This window comes from Momordica charantia, assembly GCF_013281855.1.
Source record: "Momordica charantia cultivar OHB3-1 chromosome 4 unlocalized genomic scaffold, Mcharantia_2.0 BLBB01000004.1, whole genome shotgun sequence".
Taxonomy (NCBI): Eukaryota; Viridiplantae; Streptophyta; class Magnoliopsida; order Cucurbitales; family Cucurbitaceae; genus Momordica; species Momordica charantia.
In genome coordinates, this window is record NW_028275162.1 from 15,888,967 (window position 1) to 15,913,688 (window position 24,722).

General features: G+C 41.4%; 1 protein-coding gene and 1 long non-coding RNA gene across 9 annotated transcripts; one reads left to right on the forward strand and one right to left on the reverse strand.

The window, feature by feature from the left end:
- The first annotated feature begins 1,185 nt into the window (after positions 1 to 1,185).
- Positions 1,186 to 21,849, forward strand: LOC111025419 (putative isoprenylcysteine alpha-carbonyl methylesterase ICMEL1). Of its 8 annotated transcripts, none has more exons than XM_022303281.2 (11): positions 1,186 to 1,596; positions 14,904 to 14,980; positions 15,068 to 15,137; positions 18,432 to 18,512; positions 18,801 to 18,875; positions 19,100 to 19,201; positions 19,493 to 19,630; positions 20,735 to 20,800; positions 20,886 to 21,029; positions 21,390 to 21,480; positions 21,589 to 21,849. In XM_022303281.2, the coding sequence occupies exons 1-11, from the start codon at positions 1,370 to 1,372 to the stop codon at positions 21,751 to 21,753; spliced, it is 1,236 nt and encodes a 411-aa protein (XP_022158973.2). In that variant the 5' UTR covers positions 1,186 to 1,369; the 3' UTR covers positions 21,754 to 21,849. The 8 variants fall into 8 exon arrangements, with proteins under 8 accessions (XP_022158973.2, XP_087978940.1, XP_087978941.1 ...); XM_088122816.1 differs by lacking the exon at positions 1,186 to 1,596 and adding an exon at positions 14,690 to 14,769; XM_088122817.1 differs by lacking the exon at positions 1,186 to 1,596 and adding an exon at positions 14,690 to 14,732 and having other exon boundaries at positions 14,909 to 14,980.
- Positions 21,850 to 22,196: 347 nt separating this feature from the next.
- Positions 22,197 to 23,048, reverse strand: LOC111025418 (uncharacterized). Its single transcript, XR_002603534.2, has 2 exons — positions 22,627 to 23,048; positions 22,197 to 22,388 (listed from the first exon to the last, which is right to left on the reverse strand). It is a non-coding gene; the product is annotated as an uncharacterized LOC111025418 (long non-coding RNA).
- Positions 23,049 to 24,722: the final 1,674 nt, after the last annotated feature.

The following is a 24,722-nucleotide window of genomic DNA, read 5'->3' on the forward strand; positions in this document are numbered from 1 at the left end:
CGGTGGATTTGTCGAGAGATGACCGGTGGATTTGTTTGCGTACGGTACCCACGATCGGAAGGTTGGCCACCTTGAGAGAGAGAGAGAATGGATTTTTGTCGAGAGAGCAGTGAGAAACCAAGGGTTTGTTGAGGGAGAGAGAGAAAAGTTGTGGATTGTTGAGATTATACTATACCCCAGAAGTATTGTAATATATCATTATTTTCCAATCGATTCAATTTGATTCGTCGGTTCGATTCAGGCAGTTACACTCTTAGTAAAAATTACAACATTTTTTAAAGTTTAATGGAATATTACAATACTTGTCAAAGGTAAAATTGGATGAATGAACGTTTACGGTAAAAATCAATACAACTTACAAAGTTTAGGGTAAATTTTTATAGTTTTCCTTGACAAAAGAAAAATAGTTTTTATTTTTTACTTCTGTGCTTGAAATTGTAGGAAGAATTAAATTGTATTTTCAAGAAATGTGAAACATATATAAAAGAAATTGTAAAGAGAAAATTAAAAACTTAATTTTTTTAGTATAGTATATAATTCAACTCAAGTAAGTTACTTTGAATCAGGTTTGACTAATCTTCAATAATTTATTTGACAAAATCGTTCAACTCAAATAGGTTAAGGAAACATAAAATAATTGAAACCTTATTTAAAATATTTAGCTCATTAAAAACAATGCAATCCCATTCGACCAAATTAATTTTAAATTTAAACTTGAGAAAGAAAACAATTATTTAAAAATGTATTGTTGTATTTAATAGAGAGAAAAAAAAAACTCAACTGTCCATTTAAAAAATAATAATAACATTCAACTCAATTCATTGAAAAAATAAATAATTTTCTTTCAAAATTAAATTATTCCAAAATAAAATAAGAAAACGCCGGACGCAGTAATAATGTAATTGTGTATAAATGGATCGATTCGACTTGCGTTCGCTTCAACGTCCTCCAGACGTCAGAGCGCGGAACTTGAGGAACGCCCATTTTATTTACTTTTCAATTCATCCTAATTTTGGCAACTCTCATTTTCAAAACTATAAAAAGTAGTACTTAAGTTTTATCATTTTTAACAATTAAGAATGAAATAGTTGTGGGCTGTGGTTGTGTTTAAGACGGAAATACGAAGATTAGATAAGAATGTTTAATAAGCAAAGCAAACAAATAATTATCTCATCTCTCCAATTTTCTTTAACTTTATTGTGATCATAACAATCTCTTTTCTCTTCTCTTCTCTTCTCTTCGTCTTAATTTCATCTTTTTTCTCTCCCAATTTTCCTCCCCTTTCCCCTCTGCCAAACAGGCAAATAAATCAAACCCAAATAAAATAAAACTGTTACACCTCAAAATTTGGTACCATAAATCTCTCATCATGCCACTGAAACAGGAAGACAAAAACTCCACGCCCCTTTTTCTCTTGCGGGCTAGTCCGCCGGCCACCGCCTCCGACGACTTCAACCACCGCAGACGGCGGTTATCGTCCTCCCCCACCAGCGGCACCACCTCCCACCGCCGTTCATTGGGGCACCGTGTTGGCCGTGCTGTGGCCAAACCTTTTCTCGCCGCGAGCTTATGCTTGAAACTTTTGAGATGCTTTTGGTAAGTTTCTTTACAAATTAGTTACCTTTTATTTGGATGTTCGCACATAAGAAAACAATAATAATAATTTGTTAATACAGTACTTCGATTCTGATTTTATTGATGGAAAGTTAAAAGGAAAATTTTGTATCTCTGTTTTGGAAATAACTTCTTTTTAGTCCTTATTATTTTAAAAATTATTAGACTTAGTTTACATAATTTTAGAACTCTCAATTTAATTTTTATCATAAGAAAAGCTCACAAACCATTCCTATCGCCACCATATTAACATTTTTACTTTTACTTAGTAATAAGTTTGATTTTTAAGTAAATATATGTAGTAATAAGCTTATATTTTTTAATTGGCTAACTAAATTAGTCAACTGTATTAAAATTTAAGATAGAGTAAAAAATAGAAGAAAACTATACTAATTGACTATATTAAAATTGAGGACTGAGTAAAAAATGGAAGGATATATGTTTGAGGTCAAATTTGGTGAGCTCGGGTACGAAGTAGATCGGAACGGTTAGAACGAACTACAGCCAACTGCCCAGCACCCTCTCCGAACACTCTCGAGACCTGCAAAACAAAGTTAGCACTCCGACGAGCAAGTCAGTTCTGGTCCGAGCTAACTTGCCGAGTCTTTCTAGAATTGCGTACCTTGCATTTAAGGTTAAGGTTTCTATTTATAGAAACTGGGCCCGACAGGAACTTTGACAAACCCTAAAAATACGGCGTGTTGTCGGGTTCGGAAGAGACACGTTTACGGACTTCGTTCAGGTCAGCTCATCCTCTTAGCTCGGTCCGTAACCGCTAACCTGAACAATCCTGAGGAAAATTTCTAATTCCATCCGCACGTCAAATCGGCTTACCTCTCTTACCGTGACACGTGGCAGGTCCTAATTCGCATCCAACATTCGCCCCCACTTCGGCGGGGCGGAGGTCGGCTCGGCGAAGTAGTCCGAGCTAATCTGAAGATGCATCGAATCCACGCATTCATGTGTGACGTCATGGATGCGTCAGCCCTAGCTTCTGCTTCGAGAACCCAAACGTCGTCATGAGGATCACCTGGCGTGGACAAATCCTGTCCGTTGATCCTTCCTCGATCGGACGGCCCTTGTGCTTCCGGGCTGTCCTATAAAAGGCGAAAGTCTTTCACTTTTCACTTTTTACTTTTCACTTTTGAGTTTTCGTGTACCTTGGCCGTTTCCAAGTCAGGTACTCTCTTCTTCTTTCTTTAGGTAGTTCTCTAGATTCTTTCTTTAGATCTGACGATGAGTAGCTCGTCTAGTGAGTCGTCATCTGGGTCGTCCGGTTCCTCTAGTTCAGGTGACGTTTTAGGGGATCCGACCTTAGCTTCTACCTCAGGGAACCCCTATGTCGAGGATAGATCGAGAAACCCCAATATAGCCTCCACCTCGGGAAACCCTAACCTCGGTCCAGTAGTTAAGCTTCCCCCATCGACTTGCTCGGTAGGTAGGTTAGCCGAGCTCCGCAAAACCTACCTAATCCCCAACTCCATAGAGCTCAGGGTGCCCCGCATCGGAGAGTCTCTTGACGACCCTCCTCCGGGCTTCGTCAGCTTCTATCCCCAGATGTTCAGTAGGGGGGTTAGGCTTCCACTTCACCCTTTCATACAGAGGTTCCTTAGCGCGGTCAACCTCGCCCCAACTCAGCTCTCCCCTAACAGTTGGTCTACCGTGCTCGGAGCCTACGTTCTGTGGTGGGTCCTCCAGGACGAGGATGAGGATAGGCTCACGATAGATCAGCTCTTAGCGACCCACATCGTCAAAGCCTCCAATGAGGGAGAGGGTCGGTACTACCTCTCAGCTCGGCGGAACGTAGGTCAGCTGATTAGGAACCCCTCCTCCAACAAGAACTGGAAGGAGTGTTGGTTCCTCGTCTCTAGCGAGTGGCTTAGGAGGGACGGAGGGGGTGAGCTGACGTGCCAAGTCCCAGTAGAGTTCGGTGACGTAGGTGAGTGTCTTAGGTACGATCTAGGTTGTTTTTTACTTTCCTGCCCTTGTTTCTGACGAGGTTTCATGATGCAGCTCTGCCATCCCCTGTCCCGAGGATCGACAATAAGTCTTGGGAGATCATCAAGCGAGCCCAAGGTCGGGGCATAAAGTACGCGCTGTGGGGTGAGGCACTCGTCTCAAACTCCCACCTCTTCTCTAGTGGTCTCAGTCCTCACGACCAGGCAGACGAGTTCAAGAAGCTACCCAAACCTCGGCAACGCAGCTCGCAAAAGCATAAGGCCCCTGAAGGTAACTACTCCTTTACTCCTCAGCTTGGCCGGTTGCAATATCTTGTCTAACCTCGTCTCTTTGCAGAAATGGCCTCCAAATTCCTGGCGCTTAGTAGCACGAAGCGGCAGCGGGCATCGGCCTCAGCCGCTCCACTGGCGCCTCCTCAAGTTCGTCGTCGCACGAGTAGTGCCGACGTTCCGGCTCCCGGGTTGGAGAATTTGGCCAAGCTTCAGGCCCTCCAAGCTCAGCCCTTGCAAACTGTCGCTGGGGGCGAGGGATCGGCTACCCCGCTGGTGAGGAAGAAGCGGGCGAGGGAAATGCTTCCCTCCGAGGAGGTCAACTCCAAATCCCCACCTCCTCCTATCGTGGTCGACTCGGAGGAAGGGTCTCAACAAGGGCGGCAGCACTGCGACGAGCTCCCGCTCCCCTTCAAGCTCGCCTTTTCCCGCCTCAGCATCCATGAGGTCGTGACGAAGGTGAGGTCCTCCAGCTCTTGTCGAGTGGAGCGAGCTGTCCGGGCGCCCGAGGACCCGGTGGAGGCGGTGAGGAAGACCATAGCTCTCGCTGCAGAGGTGAGCTCGTATCTACTCTTCCTTTCTTCCTTTCCTTTATCTCTTTTGATCTAACCTCGAACTTTTACAGCTGCACTACCATGCCTGCCTCTTGGCGTTGATGATGAGCTTGGAGCTCGAAGGGCGAGACTTAAAGGAGGAGGAGACGAACTCCTCCTACGAGCGTCGGATCGCCGAGCTAGAGATCGCTGTCGACCTGGCTCGAGCTGAAAAGGAGGCCGAGGCTGACAGGTCGAAGGCCCTAATAGCTCATGCTCGCAATGATCTCAAGAATGCCCGGGGACGAGCTGAAACTGCAGAGAAGGGGTGGAGCGAGGCTCAGCAAAATCTGGCGAGCTGGGCCTACTTGGAGAAGAAGATAAAGAAATTTCCTGAATTCGACGGTCTAGCTCGCGACTTAGCGGACAGTGGCTTCTACTATGCCCTTAACAAGCTCGACACCTCTTGCCCGAAGGAGGCCGTTGCCGTCGTCGAGCTGGAGTACGAGTCTATCTGGGCCGACCGCCCCACTAACGTAGATAAGGAGGCCGAGGCTACTGAGGTCGCCGCGGTCGCTGATGCTGACGTTGGAACCAGCAGCCCTGCCGACCTTCCGCAAGAATAGCTTGTCCCCTTCTTCTGTTGCTTCCTCTGCTTTATTATTATTATTTTTTTTAAATTTAAACAGTGTACCGAGCCGAGGCATATATACCTCGGCTCTCCATCAAGCTTTTTCCCTTTTAATGAAATGCGGTTTTATTCAGACTTGAGTTACTCTTTCCGAAGTCCCAATACTTAGAGAAAATTCAATTAAAATTTAATCTCAACTTTAGTTTAGCTTTAGTTTTGGTCTCGTCGTTTGAGTTTGTCAAGTCCTAGTAATTTCTTACCCACACAACGGCTTACGAGCTGAACAATTCAGCTCGGCCGTGTGTATTTGGGATAACCAGGTTCCTACGAGCTGACCCTAATTTCTTACCCACACAACGGCTTACGAGCCGAACAATTCAGCTTGGCAGTGTGTATTTAAGATAACCAGGTTCCTACGAGCTGACCATTGCTTCGCGTGTTTCTAAAAATATAACTTATTGTAGGTCGTTTAGCATAGGTCATACCACGTAGTCTTCCTTGGCCCCCATTTGACGTAGCTCGGTAGTCGTAACAACTCTAACGGATAAAGTCAAATTTTGTACAAGTCATTGGAGATCGGCTTTCATTAACGAATGAAATTTTACATGTCGGATTACACACATCTGATTGATAATAAACACGCAAATGCTCGGCGTTCTACGGGTGAGGGAGTTGTCTCCCATTGAGGTCGGACAACAGATACGCTCCAAGGCGGAGTATTTTCAACACTTTGTACGGACCTTCCCAGTTCGGCTGGAGTGCTCCGACATGCTGCATTACCTTCTTGAGGATGAGATCGCCAGGCTTGAACGTCCTGACTTTTACTCTAGCGTTATAGTACCGAGCCATACGGTTCTGATATTCTGCTAGCCTGAGCTGGAAGTGAGACCTTTTTTCCTCGAGGAGGTCAAGATTCACGAGTAGAGCTTCACCGTTGGCTTGCTCGTCGAAGTTCTCAACTCGGGGCGTTAGCATGCCAACTTCCACAGGGACGACAGCCTCCGACCCGAAGGCTAGGCCGTATGGCGTCTCACCAGTAGATCGGCGGGGTGTAGTTCGGTAAGACCACAATACCTCTGGTAACTCTTCCGCTCACCGACCTTTCAGAGATTCCAGCCTCGTCTTCAGACCACGCTTGATGATCTTGTTGACAGCTTCAACCTGCCCGTTAGACTGCGGATGGGCCGGAGACGAGCTGAGGTGGCGTATGCCGAGCTGTTGACAGAACTGATTAAACCGGGCACCGTCGAACTACCTTCCATTGTCGGTAATGAGGCACTCGGTATACCGAACCGACATATTATTACTCCTCCACACAAAGTTGATGACTTTTTCCTCGGTAATAGACGCCAGAGGTTCCGCTTCCACCCACTTGGTGAAGTAATCTACAGCTACTATGGCGAACTTCAACTGCCCCTTCCCCGTCGATAGTGGACCGATCAAATCTATCCCCCACTGAGCGAAAGGCCAAGGGCTTGAGACCGGCATCAGCATCTTCGGAGGTTGTCTTAAAATGCTCGCGAAGCGTTGGCATTTGTCGCATGCTCTGGCAAACTCCTTGGTGTCGCGTTCAATCGTCGGCCAATAGTAGCCTTGGCGAATGACTTTAGCGGCCATGGACCGAGCTCCTCCGTGGCTTCCGCAAATCCCTTCGTGAATCTCGCGCATAACATACCTCGCCTCCTCTGGGTCGAGGCACCGCAGTAATGGTAGGGAATATCCCCTCTTGAAGAGCTTTCCTTCTTGCATCAAATAGTGAGCAGCTTGGCGTCGGAGCTTTCTGGCCTGGCTCGAATCAGTAGGGATGGAGCCGCTGACCAAGAACTCCTTAATCGGGTCCATCCATGTAGGCTGAGCTGACTGGATCTCTATTACCTCAGGCTGGTCGATGGACGACTCGGCAAGTATTTCAACTGGAACCGTTCTCGGTAGGTCGGTTTCATACGCTGAGGCCAGGCGAGCCAATGCGTCGGCATTGGAGTTTTCGGACCTCGGCACTTGTCGAATCACATAGTCCTCAAACTGGGCGAGGAGCACTCGGGCTTTGGCCAGATACCTCTCTATACGAGTTTCCTTCACTTGGTACTCCTTGGTAACTTGATTGACGATCAGCTGGGAATCACTTAGGATCAGGAGTAGCCTCACACCTATCCCTCTAGCGACTTTTAGGCCATTAATCAATGCCTTGTATTCGACTTCGTTGTTGGAAGCTTGGAAGCGAAACCGAAGCGCATACTCGAACCGAAGACCATCGGGGACGAGGAGCAGCATGTCTGCCCCACAACCTTTCTCATTAGACGAACCATCCACGTAGAGTGTCCACTGGTCACGGACATCGCCCCCTTGCCTGGGTGGGGTCAGCTCGGCGACAAAATCTGCAGCTGCCTGACCTTTCAACGCTGTTCTCGGCTCGAAGGCGATGTCATGCTCACTGAGCTCTAGTGCCCATTTCATCAGTCGACCCGACGTTTCGGGCTTGTAGAAGATCTGCCTCAAGGGGAAGTTTGTCAGAACGATAATCTTGTGCGTCTGGAAGTATGGTCGTATACGTCGCGCCGTGGTTACCAAAGCTAGAGCCAGCTTCTCAACACAGGGGTATCGAGCCTCGACCTCGGTCAACGATTTGCTTGTGTAGTAAACAGGGCTCTGTCGTCCTTCCGCCTCCCTGATAAGTACTGAGCTCACTGCATTTTCCGACACTGCCAGGTACAGGTAGAGTACATCGCTAGGCAGTGGCTTGGACAACAAAGGGGCCGAGCTAAGGTACTGCTTCAACTGTCGAAGTGCGGCTTTGCAATCGTCAGTCCATTCGAACCGCCCCTTTTTCCTTAGTGTTTGGAAGAAAGGGTGGCACTTGACGGTGGAGCATGATACGAAGCGATTTAGGGCCGTCAGTCGGCCATTCAACCTCTGCAGCTGCTTAACATTCCTCGGTGCTTCCATCTCGGCTTCAATGCCGCGTTCATGGACCATGAATCCGAGGAACTTTCCTGACGAGACCCCAAAGGCGCATTTGCTCGGGTTGAGCTTCATCTGATACTTCCGGAGCACACTAAAGGCCTCCGCCAGGTCGGCTAAATGGGAGCTCATCTGCTTACTTTTTACCAACATGTCGTCCACATATACTTCCATGTTGCGTCCGATCTGTTTTGGCGAACATCATGTTGACCATCCGCTAGTAGGTCGCCCCGGCATTCTTCAGACCAAAAGGCATGACGTTGTAGCAATACAACCCTTGATCGGTAACAAAGGCGGTATGCTCTTGGTTGGGTGCATGCATCCGAATCTGATTGTACCCCTGGAGTAGGCATCCATGAAGGAGAGGAGTTCATGCCCTGCCGTTGCATCGACGAGCTGATCTATCCGAGGTAGAAGAAAGCTGTCTTTCGGGCACGCCTTATTGAGGCTCGTAAAGTCAATACAGACACGCCACTTACCGTTTGACTTCTTAACTAAAACAACATTAGATAGCCACGTGGGGTAATGAACTTCTCTTATGAATGTAGCTCGTAGAAACTGCTCGACTTCTTTTCAAATTACATTACTTTGCTCGGCGTCGACAGGCCAACGCTTTTGCCTTACAGGCCTATAGCTAGGATCTACATTAAGTCTATGCACCATTATACTTGGCTCTATACCCGGCATGTCGTCATGAGATCATGCGAACACGTCAGCATTTGCTTTCAGAAAACTGACGAGCTCTTCTTTTACCTTGGCCCCCAGTCTGCTGCCGACGCTGACCTACTTTTCTGACGCCAGTAGGGGGACAAGTTCTAGCTCTTTAGCCGGGGTACCACGACTCGACTCTGGTTCGTCGGCACATGGCTCTGCCGCGTCCGTGACCGCTGCACAAGTGGTTGTTCCCTTCATCGTGGCGGCGTAGCATTCTCTGGACGTTTTCTGCTCACCTCGGACTGTCGCAACTCCGGCCGAGGTGGGGTACTTCAAGACCTGGTGGTAAGTGGACGGAACTGCCCTGAGATCATGAATCAAGGGCCGACCAATTATGGCATTGTACGCAGAGCTTCGATCAATCACAACAAATTCCGCAACCTTAGTTACTTACTGATCTCCCTCGCCGATGGTAACAGGGAGCAAGACGCATCCTTCCGCGCTGACTGACTCCCCTGCAAAACCGACCAAAGGCTTCGGGCTGAGCTTCAGGTGTATCCTCTCCCACCCTAGGGCCGTGTAGGTCGAGAATGATAAAATATTGGCCGACGCTCCACCGTCGACAAGAACTCTTCTCACCTTCACGTGATCTATGAGTGGGGCGATTACTAGGGCGTCATTATGGGGCATGTGCACTCCCTCGCTGTCTTGGTCATCGAACAGGATCGGCATCACAGGCTCCTTGGGGTACAAGGTAAAGACCTCGTGTGCCGCCTCCCGAGCCAGAGCTTTTCTCTTCTGCCCTGATTGTCCCCCACTCGGGCCACCATGGATGGTATTTATAATGGCGGGACGATCTTTTTTCCGCCTCGGCGGTGGTGACTTCGCTCGCTTTTTCTCCCGAGCTGACCCCTCTGGCTTTGCCGTTTCACGCCTGCCGACATATTTTTTCAAATAACCCCGTCGGATCAGATCCTCGACCTGCTCCTTCAGGTGGTAACAGCGCGAAGTGTCGTGGCCGTGATCCTTGTGGAATCGGCAGTAGAATCGCTTGTCTCGCTTCCCTAGAGGTCGGCGGAGCTTTTCTGGGGCTTCGAAAAGCGCCTCCAGGTCGGTATCTTCGGCCGCCGCGTAGATTTCCGCGATTGAGGCATTCAGCGGAGTGAACTTGTCGAACTTCAGCCCTCGACGGTCTGAAGGGGCTTTCTCGTCGCGACGACCTCTATTCCTGTTGTCGTCGGCCTGCCGAGATGAGCCCCAACCATCGCCGCGTTGCTACTTGGGAGGAGGGGACTTTTGGTCCCGATCTTTACCACGGTTGCTTCGCCAGGCTCCATTGGCTTTCCACAACTCCAAGCCGTCAATGTACTGGCGAGCTCTAGCGAGCATCTCGTTCAGGGAGGCCGGCGGTCGGCTTCCGAACTCTATCGTCAGGTTCCTTTCGTTCAAACCTGGGGTGAAGTACATCATGGTGATGTCATCGGTGCAACTTACCACTTTGACATGCTCGTCCATGAACCGAGCGATGTACTTGTCAGAGACTCATTGTCCCGTTGCTTCACTGTTCCGAGGTGAGAGGGCGGCAACTTCAACAACTGTCAAGCTGAGAATTGGTTGATGAACAACCTTCTCAACTGTTGATAACTGTCGATGGATCGGGGCTTCAACTGTCGGTACCACAATCTCGCAGAGCCTTCCAAGGCTATTTGAAATGCTCGGCACTTCATGGCGTTGCTCGCAGCCAGGAAATCCATTTTTCCCTCGAACACCTCTACGTAAGAGATCGGATCTCCAGACCGTCGTAAGAGCTCATGACCGGAGCTTTGAACCTCGACGGGATAGGTGCATCCAGGATTGCCTGGGAGAAAGACAGCTCCTCTTGCTCGACCATGCGATGCGGATCTACTGGCCTGCACTGCCGCTTGAGATCTTCTATCTCTTTTTGAAATTGATCTCGGAGGAGGTCCACTTCAGACCGAAATGAATGATTACCCTGGGAGGACCTCTCTCGATCGTCGACCTCTAGGCTCCCCTCCTCGTCGTCGATTCGGTACTCTCGATCTTCCGGCGCCACCCCTCGTCGTCTTGGTGGTCCCTCACCTCGGCCCTGACGGGCGTTGTAGCTATCGAATGACGCCAGGGGAGTCCGAATTGGTCGGACCCTCAGGCGTCGGTCCTCCGCCTGGTTGTCCTGCTAAGGGTAGTCACGTACCTGTGCTCCCAAGGCACTGCCTGTCCCCACTTGTTGTGGCCTTCGCGTGGGTGCTCCAACTCAGGCCTCCCTACGAAGTCGGAACTGATACTCCGTTCTTTGGGTCGGATGCATCGGCCCCTTTCCTCGAATGGGATCCCCGGAGACGGAAGAGCCGGACACCTCGCTGCCTCTCTCGACCGCTTCGAGCCTCGCCTTGACTTCCGTAAGCTCGGCAATCACGTTGGCTACCATGACGGGGTCCACGCCTGCGTCGGCACTTGCCCTGGAGCGCGCACCTGTGTTCCCCCAGCCGCGGAGGCCAGATGCACGGGGCGGCAACCCGTTCCTCTGAAGCTGTAGTGGCGGAAACTGATCTGAGGCGAGGTGGAAGTCCCGGACTGCTACTCGATCGGATGTGGCCGGCCGACCTCCATTTTCCTTGACCACCGCCGTCTGGGGTCGTCGTTCGATGACGGGATTCCCGGCCACCTTAGAGTACGTGAGTCAAGGATGGGCACGAGAAGTGGCAGCATTCTTCATCGGAGAACGGATTGGTGAAAGTTGAGATCGTGACTGCTGGAAGCGGGTTTGGGCCATGGGCTCAGATCGAAAAAGGTGAGACTGACTTCTAGATGTGTTGTTCCCACAGACGGCGCCAAATGTTTGAGCTCGAATTTGGTGAGCTCGGGTACGAAGTAGATCGGAATGGTTAGAACGAACTACAACCAACTGCCCAGCACCCTCTCCGAACACTCTCGAGACCTGCAAAACAAAGTTAGCACTCCGACGAGCAAGTCAGTTCTGGTCCGAGCTAACTTGCCGAGTCTTCCTAGAATTGCGTACCTTGCATTTAAGGCTAAAGTTTCTATTTATAGAAACTGGGCCCGACAGGAACTCTGACACACCCTAAAAATACGGCGTGTTGTCGGGTTCGGAAGAGACACGTTTACGGACTTCGTTCAGGTCGGCTCATCCTCTTAGCTCGGTCTGTAACCGCTGACCTGAACAATCCTTAGGAAAATTTCTAATTCCATCAGCACGTCAAATCGGCTTACCTCTCTTACCGTGACACGTGGCAGGTCCCAATTCGCATCCAACAATATATGTGAGGTATCCGAATGGGCAACGACAGTTTTAAGGATAATTTTTTAGATTATAAAACATCTAAACTATTACTATCAATAAATTATTGAGACCAAATTAAAATTAAAATCACAAATAACAAATAACAAGTAACAAAAGCCAAAGCTTAAGCTCAACTGATTACATTTCAAAATGTAGAGTATCACAATGCCATTGGTATCTTTCTCATGTTCATTCATTCGGTTGTCAAATTAGAGTTTTTTTCATTGATTCAATTGATACATATATACAAAAACTATTCCATGTTTTCCTAAATCAAATAAGGAAATTAAATAAACAAAATAACAAAGGAAACTAGAATCTTCATTTATTCTCTAAAATTCAGGATATCCCTACCGTATCACTCTCTCGAGTAGGATCATGCAAGTTGTAGATGCCCAACTTTCCAAGAAGAAGCCAAACTACTTCTTTCCCAAAGCCTTTGCTAGTGAAAATATCTGCCAATTGTGCCAATGTGCCAACATAAGATGGTGCATTTAGACCTTCTTATATAGCAGCTCGAGTAAAGTGACAGTTAACTTCGATATGTTTGGTGCGATCATGAAAAACTGGATTCTTCAATGTAGACTGAAATCACAGAAAGGAGATATTGCATTTGGATGATGAACTCTCAAAATAAGAAGTAGACCATTCAACCATTTTAGTGCACATTTAATAGAACCCATAGAAAGGTACTTTGCCTTGGCGGAAGAGCATGCGACTGTATGTTGCTCTTTAGTCTTCCACGAAATTGGTGAATTCCCCCAAAAAATGAACCAACCAGTGAGTGATTATCCGGTAAGAAGACAAACCTCCCAATCTGAATCACAACAACTTGTTAAAGACAGATCATTGTCGAAGTATAACAAAATGCCTTGTTCCGAAGATTTCTTTAAATAGCGTACAACAAGTAAAGCAACATTCCAATGATTCTGTCTCGGTTCCTGCATAAACTGAGATACAATATGAACTGAGTAACCTAAGTCAGGACAAATGACAACCAAATAAATAAAACGCTCAACTAAGCATTGATAGGACTCCATATTTGAGAGAGAATGGCATGTGGCATGCGTCAATTGATCATTTTGTTCGAGAGGAAATTAAACTAGTTTGGAGTACTCCAACAGGTCAACCTTTGAGATGATATCAAGAGCATATTTTTGCTGGTACAAGTATAGGCCTGAAATATTTCTAGCCACCTAAATACCAAAAAAATATTTAAGTATACCAAGATCATTCATATGAAAAGCTTACTTAAATATGCTTAAAAATGTGTTACCGCAACAGAATCATTGCAACAAATGATCAAATCATCGACATACACTAATACATTGAACTGAACGAACCCTTTAATGTAAGTAAATAAAGAATAATAATGTCCATCTCTTCGCTCACCCATGCCAATCACAACCCTCGAACGTTGGTCATGTATAACACATAAGTTAGAATTAAATTGGACAAAACAATGGAGAACATCACCCAATTGTGAAAATCAAGATTAAATTGCACCATAATTGAGGGACAAAGAAAACATATGTATTATAGTCTCTCAATTTCACACATCACAATGTATGCTTTTAGTGGCAACTACGATTTGTCCATCTAATAGATTCACAGGACAAAATGAAACCGCTTAAATATATAATAAACAAGATCCATTGTTGGTAATGTGATGAGAGCAGCTGGTATCAATAATCCAATCAGTCCTACCACACAACCTGTTGAGAAAAAGATGCCAAACGCGACTATTGTCAATGGAGATTTTTTTCTGCCTGTTATGATGGAACCAAAACTAAACCGAATTGGGGCGAACAAATCGAGTCAAATCAAACTAGGAGGAACCAAACTCGGTATAAACCGAGTGAACCGGACCCAAACTGGGTTTAAATCGAATCGATTGAACCGAATTGAAACTAGCTGAACGAACACGAAACGTGCAAACCGAGACCAAACAGGAACTGAACTGATCGGGCGAACCGAACCAAGCAGAACCCTCTCCTCTCGATTTTCAGTCCTTCTCTGTTACGAGAGGCTCACAGATCCGGCGGCAGCAACGTCTACAGCAGCGGCCGCGGGCGAAGAACTCACGGCGACATCAAACAGCAGCGGCTGCGGGAGAACGGCAGCAGACCCACGAAGGAGATTTTTTTCGGTTGATAATAACAGATCTTATCTGCTTTTTCTTCCTTTTTTTTTTCTTATCTGCTTAAAATTAACTAGCAGGTCAAGAAAGATGGGAGGGAGGCATAAGATTTTCGGTTAATTTGGATTTCGCGGACATTTATTTCGCTATTCTTATTCTTATGTACAATCTGTTTGTGAAGTAAGTGCATGAGGACGTTACGCTCTTCTTAGAAATGTATGAATACAAACAATCCCTTTGACTGCTGCCTTTTCTTTTTATTCAAATTGGGAAGAAAACAACCACTTTTGTTTTGCTTGGGCTCTTCCTGTCAGTTTTGGTGATTTTGACATTACCAAATCTTGAGCATGCTTTAAACAGGCCTTTTCTTTGTCTTATTTCGTGAAGGATTGGGGACAATTTACCCTATTATATTTTTACAGATATGATATTATCCATTTCATACCATTGAAGACGGTTAGATATATCCCTTCTCTAGCCAATGTGGGATTTTAGTCACACTCCCAACAATTACACTTACATCTAGATATACTCGCTAAAAGAACCATTTATATTTAACTTTGAGTCCTTCAAATTTGATATATGGTAAAGGAGCTTGACTTCAAGATCCATTAGTAAACCTTAATAATGGAAAAAAAAAAAAAAAATTCTAAAGGTAACAACATTTTCTTCCATTACTTTGGTTTTCTTTGGTAAGAGGAATTTATGCCGTTTACCTTTTTTTTTTTTTTTTTTTTTTTTTTTTTTTTTTTTTTTTTTCAGTCTTCAAGATCCCTTCTTGATTTATTTAATTTATTGACACGACCTGATCTAGATTTTAATTCAGGATAGGCTGCCGATGGATAGCAAGATTTGTATCCCTTGGATGTTATGTACTTTTTATTTTCCCTGGTTTACTCCAAGGTCAGCTCTGCTTTTTTTCGATATCTTTGTTTATGTTAAAAAATAAGCAATTTTTTGGAGCCTAAACAGTGAACTTCTCTATTGCAGTTGGATACTATTATTTTTCCTCCACTCAGATTCGCAGAAGCATAAAGTATGGTGATCAACCAAGAAATAGGTACATCTTGTATTTTAGGTTGTTCGGTAATGTTTTTATTTTCTTATTTTTTGTTTTTTATTTCCAGTTATTACTTTGGATAATTGTTTCGTTTATTGCTTCTCTGTTTTAACAAACATTTCCAAAAATTATATACAAATTTTAGAAACCGTAGAAAGGAATTTGTAAATTCCAAGTAATAGCTTGTTTGTTTCCAAAGAGGATTTTTAGTCATCCTAAGAGGTTCTTTGGAATATGAATGAGTTCATAATTGCTATCTGTTTTCCTAGATGTCTATTAACTAGGATATTAATTTTAAAACTCTACACTCTTTCTTAAATACCATAAATAGAGGTATTCTCCACCAATTGTAAGGATCCAGCTCCAATTGAGCAAAGGGCCAAAGCACTCAATCGAAGATGTTCTTCTTCATATTTGATCTTCATTCTAATTTCTAGTCTACTTCATTGCCACCAACCAAATTTGGTAGCAGAGTCATTCTAAAATTGAACGTACCGTGTTCCTAACTTGTTTTCCCTCCCAAAAACCTAAGTTTCGGTGTTTGTAGAGCATTATGAATATTGGCAAAGCCACATGGATACAATTTTTATTTCTCTGAGATCTTTGGAAAATTATTAAAGAAGATTATGAAGTACTTGAAGAAGATGAAGGCATTTCAGAGCGGACTCCATAAAACAGAGGAGTTTAAGAGAAGAATAAAAGGCGAAATGCTTTACTTCTTCAACTTATTCAACAAGGTGGTAGTAAGTCCATTTTCACTAGAATTTTTTTATTAAAACAGCTAAAGATGCTTGGAAAATTTTGCAAATAAATTTTCAAGGATTTGAAACAATTATCTCTCTCAAGTTGCAATGTTTGTAGAGAGATTTTGACAACTTGGCCATGATGGAAAGTGAAAACATTTGAGAATTCTTTTCTTGAGTTTATTAAATTATCAACCAAATGAAGAGCTATGGATATACTATTTTAGAGAAGATAGTCAATGAAAGTTCTCTGGGGTCTTCCTTCAAAACAATCATCTTTTTGGAGGCTTGCAGCAATTCTAGAGTTCAAAGATTTGTCTAAATTGAAAATCTTTGAACTAATGGGTTTGCTTCAAGCTCATGAAGAAAGATTGAACAAGTCTTTAATTCAATTCGTGGAGAAAACCTTTCCTACCAAGTTAAACTTTGCTGAAAAGAAGACTAATAAGTCTAATCATAAAAAATGATGGAATCTTGCACAAAAGAAAGAGAATGTGCAAACATGATCGAAGAGAGAAGGGAAGATGAAAATGTAAAAAATCTGGTAATTCTTATTCTCACTCCATTATTTGCAAATGTTGGATTCCAAATCATTCTAAAAAAGATTGCTAGTTTTAAAATTAAAAGGAAAATGTTGAAACAAATTTTACAAGAGAAGATGAAGAGGAGCAATTATTTTCTTGTTCAATTGACCAAAATGAATCTTAAAGTATATGGTATTGGATAGTGTTTGCATAATCATATGATAGGAAATAAAAACTTCTTTGTCAATTTTGATCGTAGTTTCCGCTCTCAAGTGAATCTCGGCAATGACAAGATGTAGAAAGCTGTTGGAAGGAAAATGTGTCACTGTTGTTCACACCACGAAAGAAGATACGTGATATATATCGTAGATTTTTTTTTTATATATATATTCTTGGCATAATCCAAAATTTGTTAATAAGTGTTGGTCAGTTGCTCCGAAAAGATACACAGTTAATTTTGATAGTGGCAAATGTATTATAATGGACAAGAAAAAGGATCCGATAGTATTATCAAATGCGATTTTAAGAGGAGTGATTACGACAGTTGTGTGTATGTTAAGGAAATTAACAAGGATGCTTCTATTTTCTTATTACTTTATGTAGATGATATGTTGATATCAAAAGGCCTTTTAACGATTGCAAAGTTAAAAGGGTGAGTTGTGAAAGGAATTTGAAGTGAAGGATTTAAGCTCGGCTAGTAAAATTCTTGGCATGGAGATTCAAAGAAACAGAGCTGACAGAGCTGAAAGGAATCTCTTGATAACTCAAAGTGATTATCTAAACAAAGTTGTTAAAAGATATTGCATTGATGAAGCCAAGTCTGTGAAAATTCCATTTTTCCAACATGTTAGATTATCAAAAGTTCGATCACCCAAAATAGAAGAAGAAACAGCTGCAATGGTAAAAGTTCCATACTCAAGTGCGTGGGAACTTGACGTGTGAAATGACTTGCAGTTGCCCAAATTTAGCTTATGCAATGAGTGTTATTAGCAGGTTCGTGACTAATCCTAAAAATCCACATCGAGAAGCTGTGAAATTAGTTCGGAGATATGTCAAAGGTACTGCAAATTCAGGTTTAATTTATACTGAAAATGAATCTGAAATGCCGTACCTAGAAGAAGGATTTGTAGGTGCAGATTTTGCTTCAGATTTAGATAAGAGACGATCTACAGCAGGATGTGTTTAAATTGTTTTGAAATACCGTGACTTGGAAGTCCTCTCTTCTGTCAGTTGTAGTCTTATCTACCACAGAATCCAAATACATGGCTCTCATAATATGTAAAAGAAGCAACATCAACATGGCTTAAAAGGTATGATTTCTGATTTTTTAGGTGAAATTCCAGAACCTCTGATCTATTGCGATAGTCAGAGTGCTTTATCACTTTCTAAAAACCCTTTATACCATGACTGTACTAAACACATTGATATTAATATTAAGTCTCATTACTTGAGATGGTGAGTAATTTTGCTTCTGTTATTTTTCTGTCTGCTGAGGAATGCATTTGGACTCAAGAGGGTGATTTGTTATGTTGATTCAAGATGTATCCTAGCTGGAGGAATTATTATGCTGCCCACGTCACTTTATTTTTGAGTGAAAGCTCAGTTAAATTAGTTATAGGGAATATTTTTCTGCGTGATTCCCTGGAGAGAAGAATTCCCATTGTAAGAGTGAGAGGGTGTATCTGAATTCCCCTGTTCTTCTTCTTCCTTTTCTGAGATCATTCTTTGTGGGTTTTATTAGTTTATCAGTGTTCATTTCTCTTCTTGATGTATTTTGTCTTCTTCTGTTGATATACTGAAGCAGTGAACTCACCTTGCATGGTGGATGTAGACCTTATGGTCGAACCACTATAAAACTGACGTCAAATTTCTCGTCTCTTTCCTTTTATTATACTTTTTATTTTGTTGCTAAGATATGCGTTAAATAGTGCAGTTGATGAATCCATAACAGTTGAGAAACAACAAACATAAACAAAACCATTAATCTGTTTATGTCTGTGGCTGAATAAATGATTTGTTTAGTGCAGATTGGATCTGTATCTACCAAAAAATAGGGATGGATCAAAGCCAGTGGTTGCATTTGTCACAGGTGGAGCCTGGATTATTGGGTAAGTGATGTATTATATATTGACATTCTCTCAAACATTTAGTTTAAAGAAGATAATGCATAAAGCGATATGGTTTCTGCTTCTACAACAGCTCCAAAAGTTAGGAATTTAACTTCCAAAACTTATTATTTACACAAGCTTAGGCATTAAACCAAATGACTGGACATAGCTAGAACCAGAAGATCACAAAGCATGGGGTTTGAGAAGTGATCATGATACATTATTATTTTCTGCTTTAATTTATGCAAACATCTATATTTTTGAGGTCATTATTATCTTTTTACACAGTTACAAAGCATGGGGTTCTCTTCTTGGATTACAATTATCAGAGAGAGACATCATAGTAGCCTGCCTTGATTATAGGTGAAACAGAAACCACTAACAGGTTGAATTATTTGATGAAACCCCATGTTCAATTCACTTTTTTTTTTTTTTTTTTAATTCTTTCGCCAGTTACCTCTGATTTTTTGTTTTGGATATATTTAACTAATTAATTAGATATGTTACACCTTTTAATATGCCAAATTCCGTACCTAAGTGGTTGGTGTCTTCGGCTTCTTTTCTACCTCTTATTTTGTAATGTTTAGAAATTTCCCCCAAGGAACCATGAGTGATATGATAAAGGATTCTTCTCAAGGCATCTCATTTGTATTCAATAATATTGCTGAATATGGAGGCGATCCTAACAGGTAATATATACAGTACCTTTATATGCTTTATCATATGCTTGAAATATCCTTGATCTAGTACTTAGGGAGTGTTTTTGACCATGAAAAAGCACTTCTCACTCAAAATTATATGTTCGGGAGTAACATAAGAGTAGTTTAAAAAAGAAACACCTGTGAAAAAGTATGAAAATGCTGGTTGAATGTTTTTGGCCTAGGTGCTTAATAGGAAGCCTTTCAAAATGACTAGACCAAACATTAAAGTGATTTGTTGTTGAGTACTTGTTTTAAAAGCATTCTCCCTGGATATTATAGGGTTTTTCTAATGGGACAGTCAGCTGGTGCACATATTGCTGCGTGCACACTTGTAGGTCAGGCAATTAAAGAGGCTGGTGGTGAGAGCATTTGTTGGAGTGCTTCTAAGATCAAAGCTTTCTTTGGTTTATCAGGGGGGTAAGTGCTTATTGAAGTACTCTTGTTATAGGATAATTTCTTAATAGTTATAGAAAGGCCATTTTTGTCCAAATTATTTTTCTTTGTTTTTCTTAATCTTCTTCTTCAGTGAAAGAGAGGTGTGCCAAATTCTAGCTGGGAAAAGATTAGGAAAACATAAAAAGTTGTGAGGGGTAATTTTTCACAATTTGTAATATTGATGGTGTAGAAAGATATTTTGGGTTTACTTGGAATTTCCCAAAATTTTCTGATTGGAACCAATATTATTATTGTGAAGATTTTGATAATCAAGATTGAAACTTGCAAGTTTAGTCATTGTTAGAGGAGTTAATGGATAAAATGCATGTCAGGGTGTGTTTTAGAAAGTTTGAAATACGACTATTTTTTAGTAAAATTACTTCAATTATAAATACCTTACATCAAAATTTTATCCTTTTTTTTAGATAAGGAACTTGCTTGTATACAGACAAAAAATGAACAACCTAAAAGGCTAAAAGCTGGGTAGAGGAAACCTCACCCGAGAGCTAAACAAGCATTTTCCAACTGTTCATGACCATGGAAATGATGTAATTACAAAAGAATTTCTTGTAATTGATGCACCACCAAGAAGCAATGTGCTGTACATTCCTAAAAAAATGTTAAAAGTAGAGGATTTATCCTAAAAAACATGGGAGATCCTTTCTAACCAGAGATGCCATAGAAGGGCTCTCGAAGCACAGTTCCATATAAACTTAGCCTTCTTAAGGAGATTCCATCAGTGAAAAACGTTAGAGAGCCAACCATCAATTTGTCTAGGGAAACAAATCGACATACCAAGAAGATCTAAGACAAAATACCAACCCCTCCCCGCAAACTGGCAGTGAGTGAAGATATGATCAATGTTCTCATTGCTGTTCGTGCATATGCTGCAAATCGATAGGGAGAGCCTCGGTTTTAACAATAACAAACCTCTTTGATGTTTGGTTCTACCTTTTTAAAAGTATTTTTGGAGTGTTTTAAGCACTACTACCAAATGCTTGTGTTTTTGTGCACCATGATTTTTCAGCAATACCTGAATTAATCATGATTATTTCTTCTTGGTTTATGCAACACCAACATCCATAGGTACAATTTGTTAAATCTAGTGGATTATTTTCACAGTAGAGGTCTTTACAGATCAATATTTTTAAGGTACATAACATTTATTATTCTTTTCCTTATTATACTACTACACATCAAATACATACATTTGTAAAGACTTGAATTTCTAATACAGCATAATGGAAGGAGAAGAGTCCTTGCAAAGATTTTCCCCTGAAGTTATGGTGCAGAATCCAAACGTTAAAGATGCAGTTTCCCTACTTCCACACTTCACTCTATTTCATGGAACTGCAGATTATTCCATACCATCAAATGCCAGGTCTTCTTCTTCTTTTTATTTCATAAGTTATGTTCGTCTCATTTTGGATCATTTTATTAGTCCCAGACTTTTAGATTTCTTCCATTTTAGTTATTGAAATTTCAAATTGTTTATTTTAGTCCCAAATAACCATTTTGGTTATTGTCGTATTCTGTCATCAATTGTTTTCTTTTTAAAATATTACACTCAGATTGTTTAAATATTGTAGCTTTGTGTTTGTGTATTAATGCAATAACCTAGTATTGGAGTTCAACAAATATTCGGCGAACAGATATTAGGCGGTAAAATAACAACAATAACCACCAATTTGAGGTTTCTAGAGGGCATGCCAATACTGTTGATTTCTGATTTTGGGTGCAGCAAGAGCTTTGCAGAAGTGCTTGAAAGAGTTGGAGCAAAAGTGGAAGCAGTTCTATACAAAGGAAAGACACATACAGATTTGTTTCTTCAGGTGAGCAAAATATAATTCTAAATGAGCAAATTACATGATTTACCCTTTGCATCTTTAAGTTGATAAACATGGTAATTATCTAGTTTAATTTAATTCTTCTAACATTAGGATCCAATGAGAGGTGGCAAAGATCAGTTGTTAGAAGATTTGGTTGGCATCATTCATAATAGTAACACAGAAGCAGCTCTTTCCAAAGATGCAATGGCTCCTCCAAGGAGATGCCTCGTGCCTCACTTTTTGTTGAAGTTAGCTCGTCGTGTTAGCCCATTCTGATTTTATTATTTTATGCCTTCTTATTAAATGATTTTTTTACCCAAATATATATGTATATATACATTTATTCATTCTTATATCTTTTGAAATTCTCAATCCGGTACTTCCCATAAAAAAAGTATATGTTTTGTTTCAAACAAAACGCTGATGTAAGATTAAATTATTGTGAATATGTGATTGCTAATTGACACATGAAACCTAACTTCATGATCTACAAAATTCGACCAGCATATCAAGACATTCATTTCTTTCGAGAAGCGCGGGCATAGTGTTCATGGTGTGTAAGAAAGATAATATGAACGCGGTATAAAATGAGAGAGAATGATCACCTATTTTAAGAATTAATTTTTATGTGTTTTTTGACACAAAATGTTATAGGGTTAGGCGGTTGCTTCGTGAAATTAGTTAAGGTGCGTGTAAGCTGGTCCAAATACTCACAGATATTATCATAGCAGCATATTTTTATTTAAGTGAACGTACATGGAGAAGGATACAAGAGCATGAAAATACAAAGATATAAGATAAAAAGCATACTAATATAACATGGTAATTTGGTTTTGCTAGCTCATCATGCAAGCAACCATAGAATCAGCCCTTTTTATTCAGTGCTTTCCACCAGACTTGCCGCCTTTCCCCTACACAACCAACGATAGGACAGGTTCAAAAATCATACAACGAATTTTTGTTACGTTGCAAGAAAACACGATGTACGATCATAAATTCGTATGAAGATAATTTTAAACATATTGAGTATATTATCAGTTTATCCATTTTGATCCTAGTTTGTTCAATAAGAAGTACAACTGATATTTCGACATAAATACACCAAAAACAAAATTACAATATCATATATTTGTTACTATTTCGTAGTACCTTTTTAGGGAGATCTTGAGATTTTTGAGCTGCCTTCTTCGAGGCGGAATTGGATTTCGGGGCAGAAGCTTTGGGTGCAGCCTGGGTAGCTTTAGGCTCCTTCTTAGACTGTGCAGCTTGTGGGGCAGCCAATGCAGGTTTCTCAGCTTTCAAAGAAGCCATGGAAGCTTGAGATTATAGAGTTTTGTAAAGTATGTGAAGAGACAAAGCTGGTTAGTTGGGTTTTGGGTCTGTGAGAATGCTGTTATATATGGGGAGGAGGGTGGGCAAAGGGAATTTGGAACCGCAAGTGACAGACAACATGAGTGAAGAGAATGGGAATAAGTGATATGGCTTACCTACATGCATCAGATACTCTGCTTAGCATATTTTTCAGTTCCCTTGGAAACTTGGAAATATATTGGTTCTCTCTCTTTTCTAGAAGCCTTTGTATTGTCTGTAGCTTTTATTTTATGAACAAAAATCATTTTTTACCCCTAAACTTGATCGACTTGTATCAATATTTACCGTATACTCGGAGGATAGTAATCATATCACTATAAGTCTCGTAGTTCATCCTTGGCCAATGAGTTTAAAATGCATTCTAAAGTTCACAATCACATCACACTAAACCAAATTAAATGCTAAAAGATAATCATTTAGAATTTAAAAAGTGATGGGAATAAGTTTGTTCTAGTACTTCTAAATAATCTCAAGCAAGCTAAAATTATTCATGAGGTGTTAATGAATCTAAAACACATGAACCCTAGTTAAAAGGCATTATGGGACCTTAAGGAATCAAAATAATGCCTAAAGGGTGTTCCATTCCCTAGAAACATACCTGAATTGTTAGGTACATGTGAGTTAATGTATTTGAGATACATGAATGGTATATATACAAATATTCATATTTAATTTGTGTCTTTTATAGGTGTCTATTGGGTATTATATAAAGGGATGATTTCTCTACTTTGTAACTAAAAGAAAATTGAAGCAATTCAATCAAGAAAGAAAAGAGAACAATATCTTCTTTGGTGTATTCTTGAGTTTCATAAGAAAACAAATTTAGTTTCATAAGAAAACAAATTTCTTCTCTTTAAAGTTTGTGAGTTTTAGAGTGAATTTTAGTGAGGGTTTATTAACGTTTCCAACAAAGTGGTATCAAAGCCAATTTTAAAAGATATCATGCAACATGTTGTAGCTTCAACTTCCTTATTTGAAGGAAAGAACTATAGACGTGGTAGAGTCAACAAATGAAGGTTCTTCATAGATCTCAAGAGCTTTGGAATATTGTTGATAGAGAATATTTGGGGCCAAATGGTGAGGATAGTCTTTCACAACAATAACTCAACGAGTTGAGAGATGCTAGAAAGAAAGACAAAAATAGATTGTTTTTTGTCTACCAAGTTGTAGATGAAAATATCTTTGAAAGAATGTCAAGAGTTTCATCTGCTAAAGCAGCATGGGTGCATTGCAATGTTTGTAAGAAGGAGAGAAAAAGGTAAAAATGGTAAGATTGCAAGCACTTTGAGCTGAATTTGATACCATTAGAATGAAAGAAACTGAAACTATTGAAGAACTTTTCAATTGTGTTCTCCCTATTGTTAATCAATTGAGATAAAATGTAGATGCAATTGAAGATCAAAGAGTGGTACAAAAGATCCTTATAAGCATGATTAGAAGATATGAGCACATTATAGTAGCAATTGAAGAGTCCAAAGACTTGTCAACTCTCTCCATAAATACCTTAATGGGATCTCTCCAATCTCATGAGCTTAGATTGAATCAATTTGATTCTACTCATTCAAAAGAAGTTTTTGATATGTAAACTTCTTCTAGAGGAAGATATAATGGAAGAAGATGTGGACGCACCAATTGAGGAAATGGTGAAGGGATGTGAATCCCGGAGCGAAAGCGGATTTTCGTTGCTGATTTTCGGGATACAAAATCGAATTTTACAGAAGAAAAATATAGGGGAAATTTTACCTTTGAAGAACGTTTCTTCAACCAGTTTTCCTCGAACACCACCACTATTTCTTCCTCGCTATTCTCTTGGGTCTCGGGATCGTGCTTGTGATAGCACCTTGATCGAAGAGAGTGAGACATTGAGATAATTT

What these genes read in the sequence shown, in the direction of transcription:
- LOC111025419 (XM_022303281.2), top strand. Translation starts at nt 1,370, where the DNA reads ATGCCACTGAAACAGGAAGACAAAAACTCCACGCCCCTTTTTCTCTTG. An exon ending in TTTCCCTGGTTTACTCCAAG is followed by an intron (nt 14,981 to 15,067) that starts GTCAGCTCTGCT and finishes TCTCTATTGCAG; the next exon opens with TTGGATACTATTATTTTTCC. An exon ending in TCCATACCATCAAATGCCAG is followed by an intron (nt 21,030 to 21,389) that starts GTCTTCTTCTTC and finishes TTTTGGGTGCAG; the next exon opens with CAAGAGCTTTGCAGAAGTGC.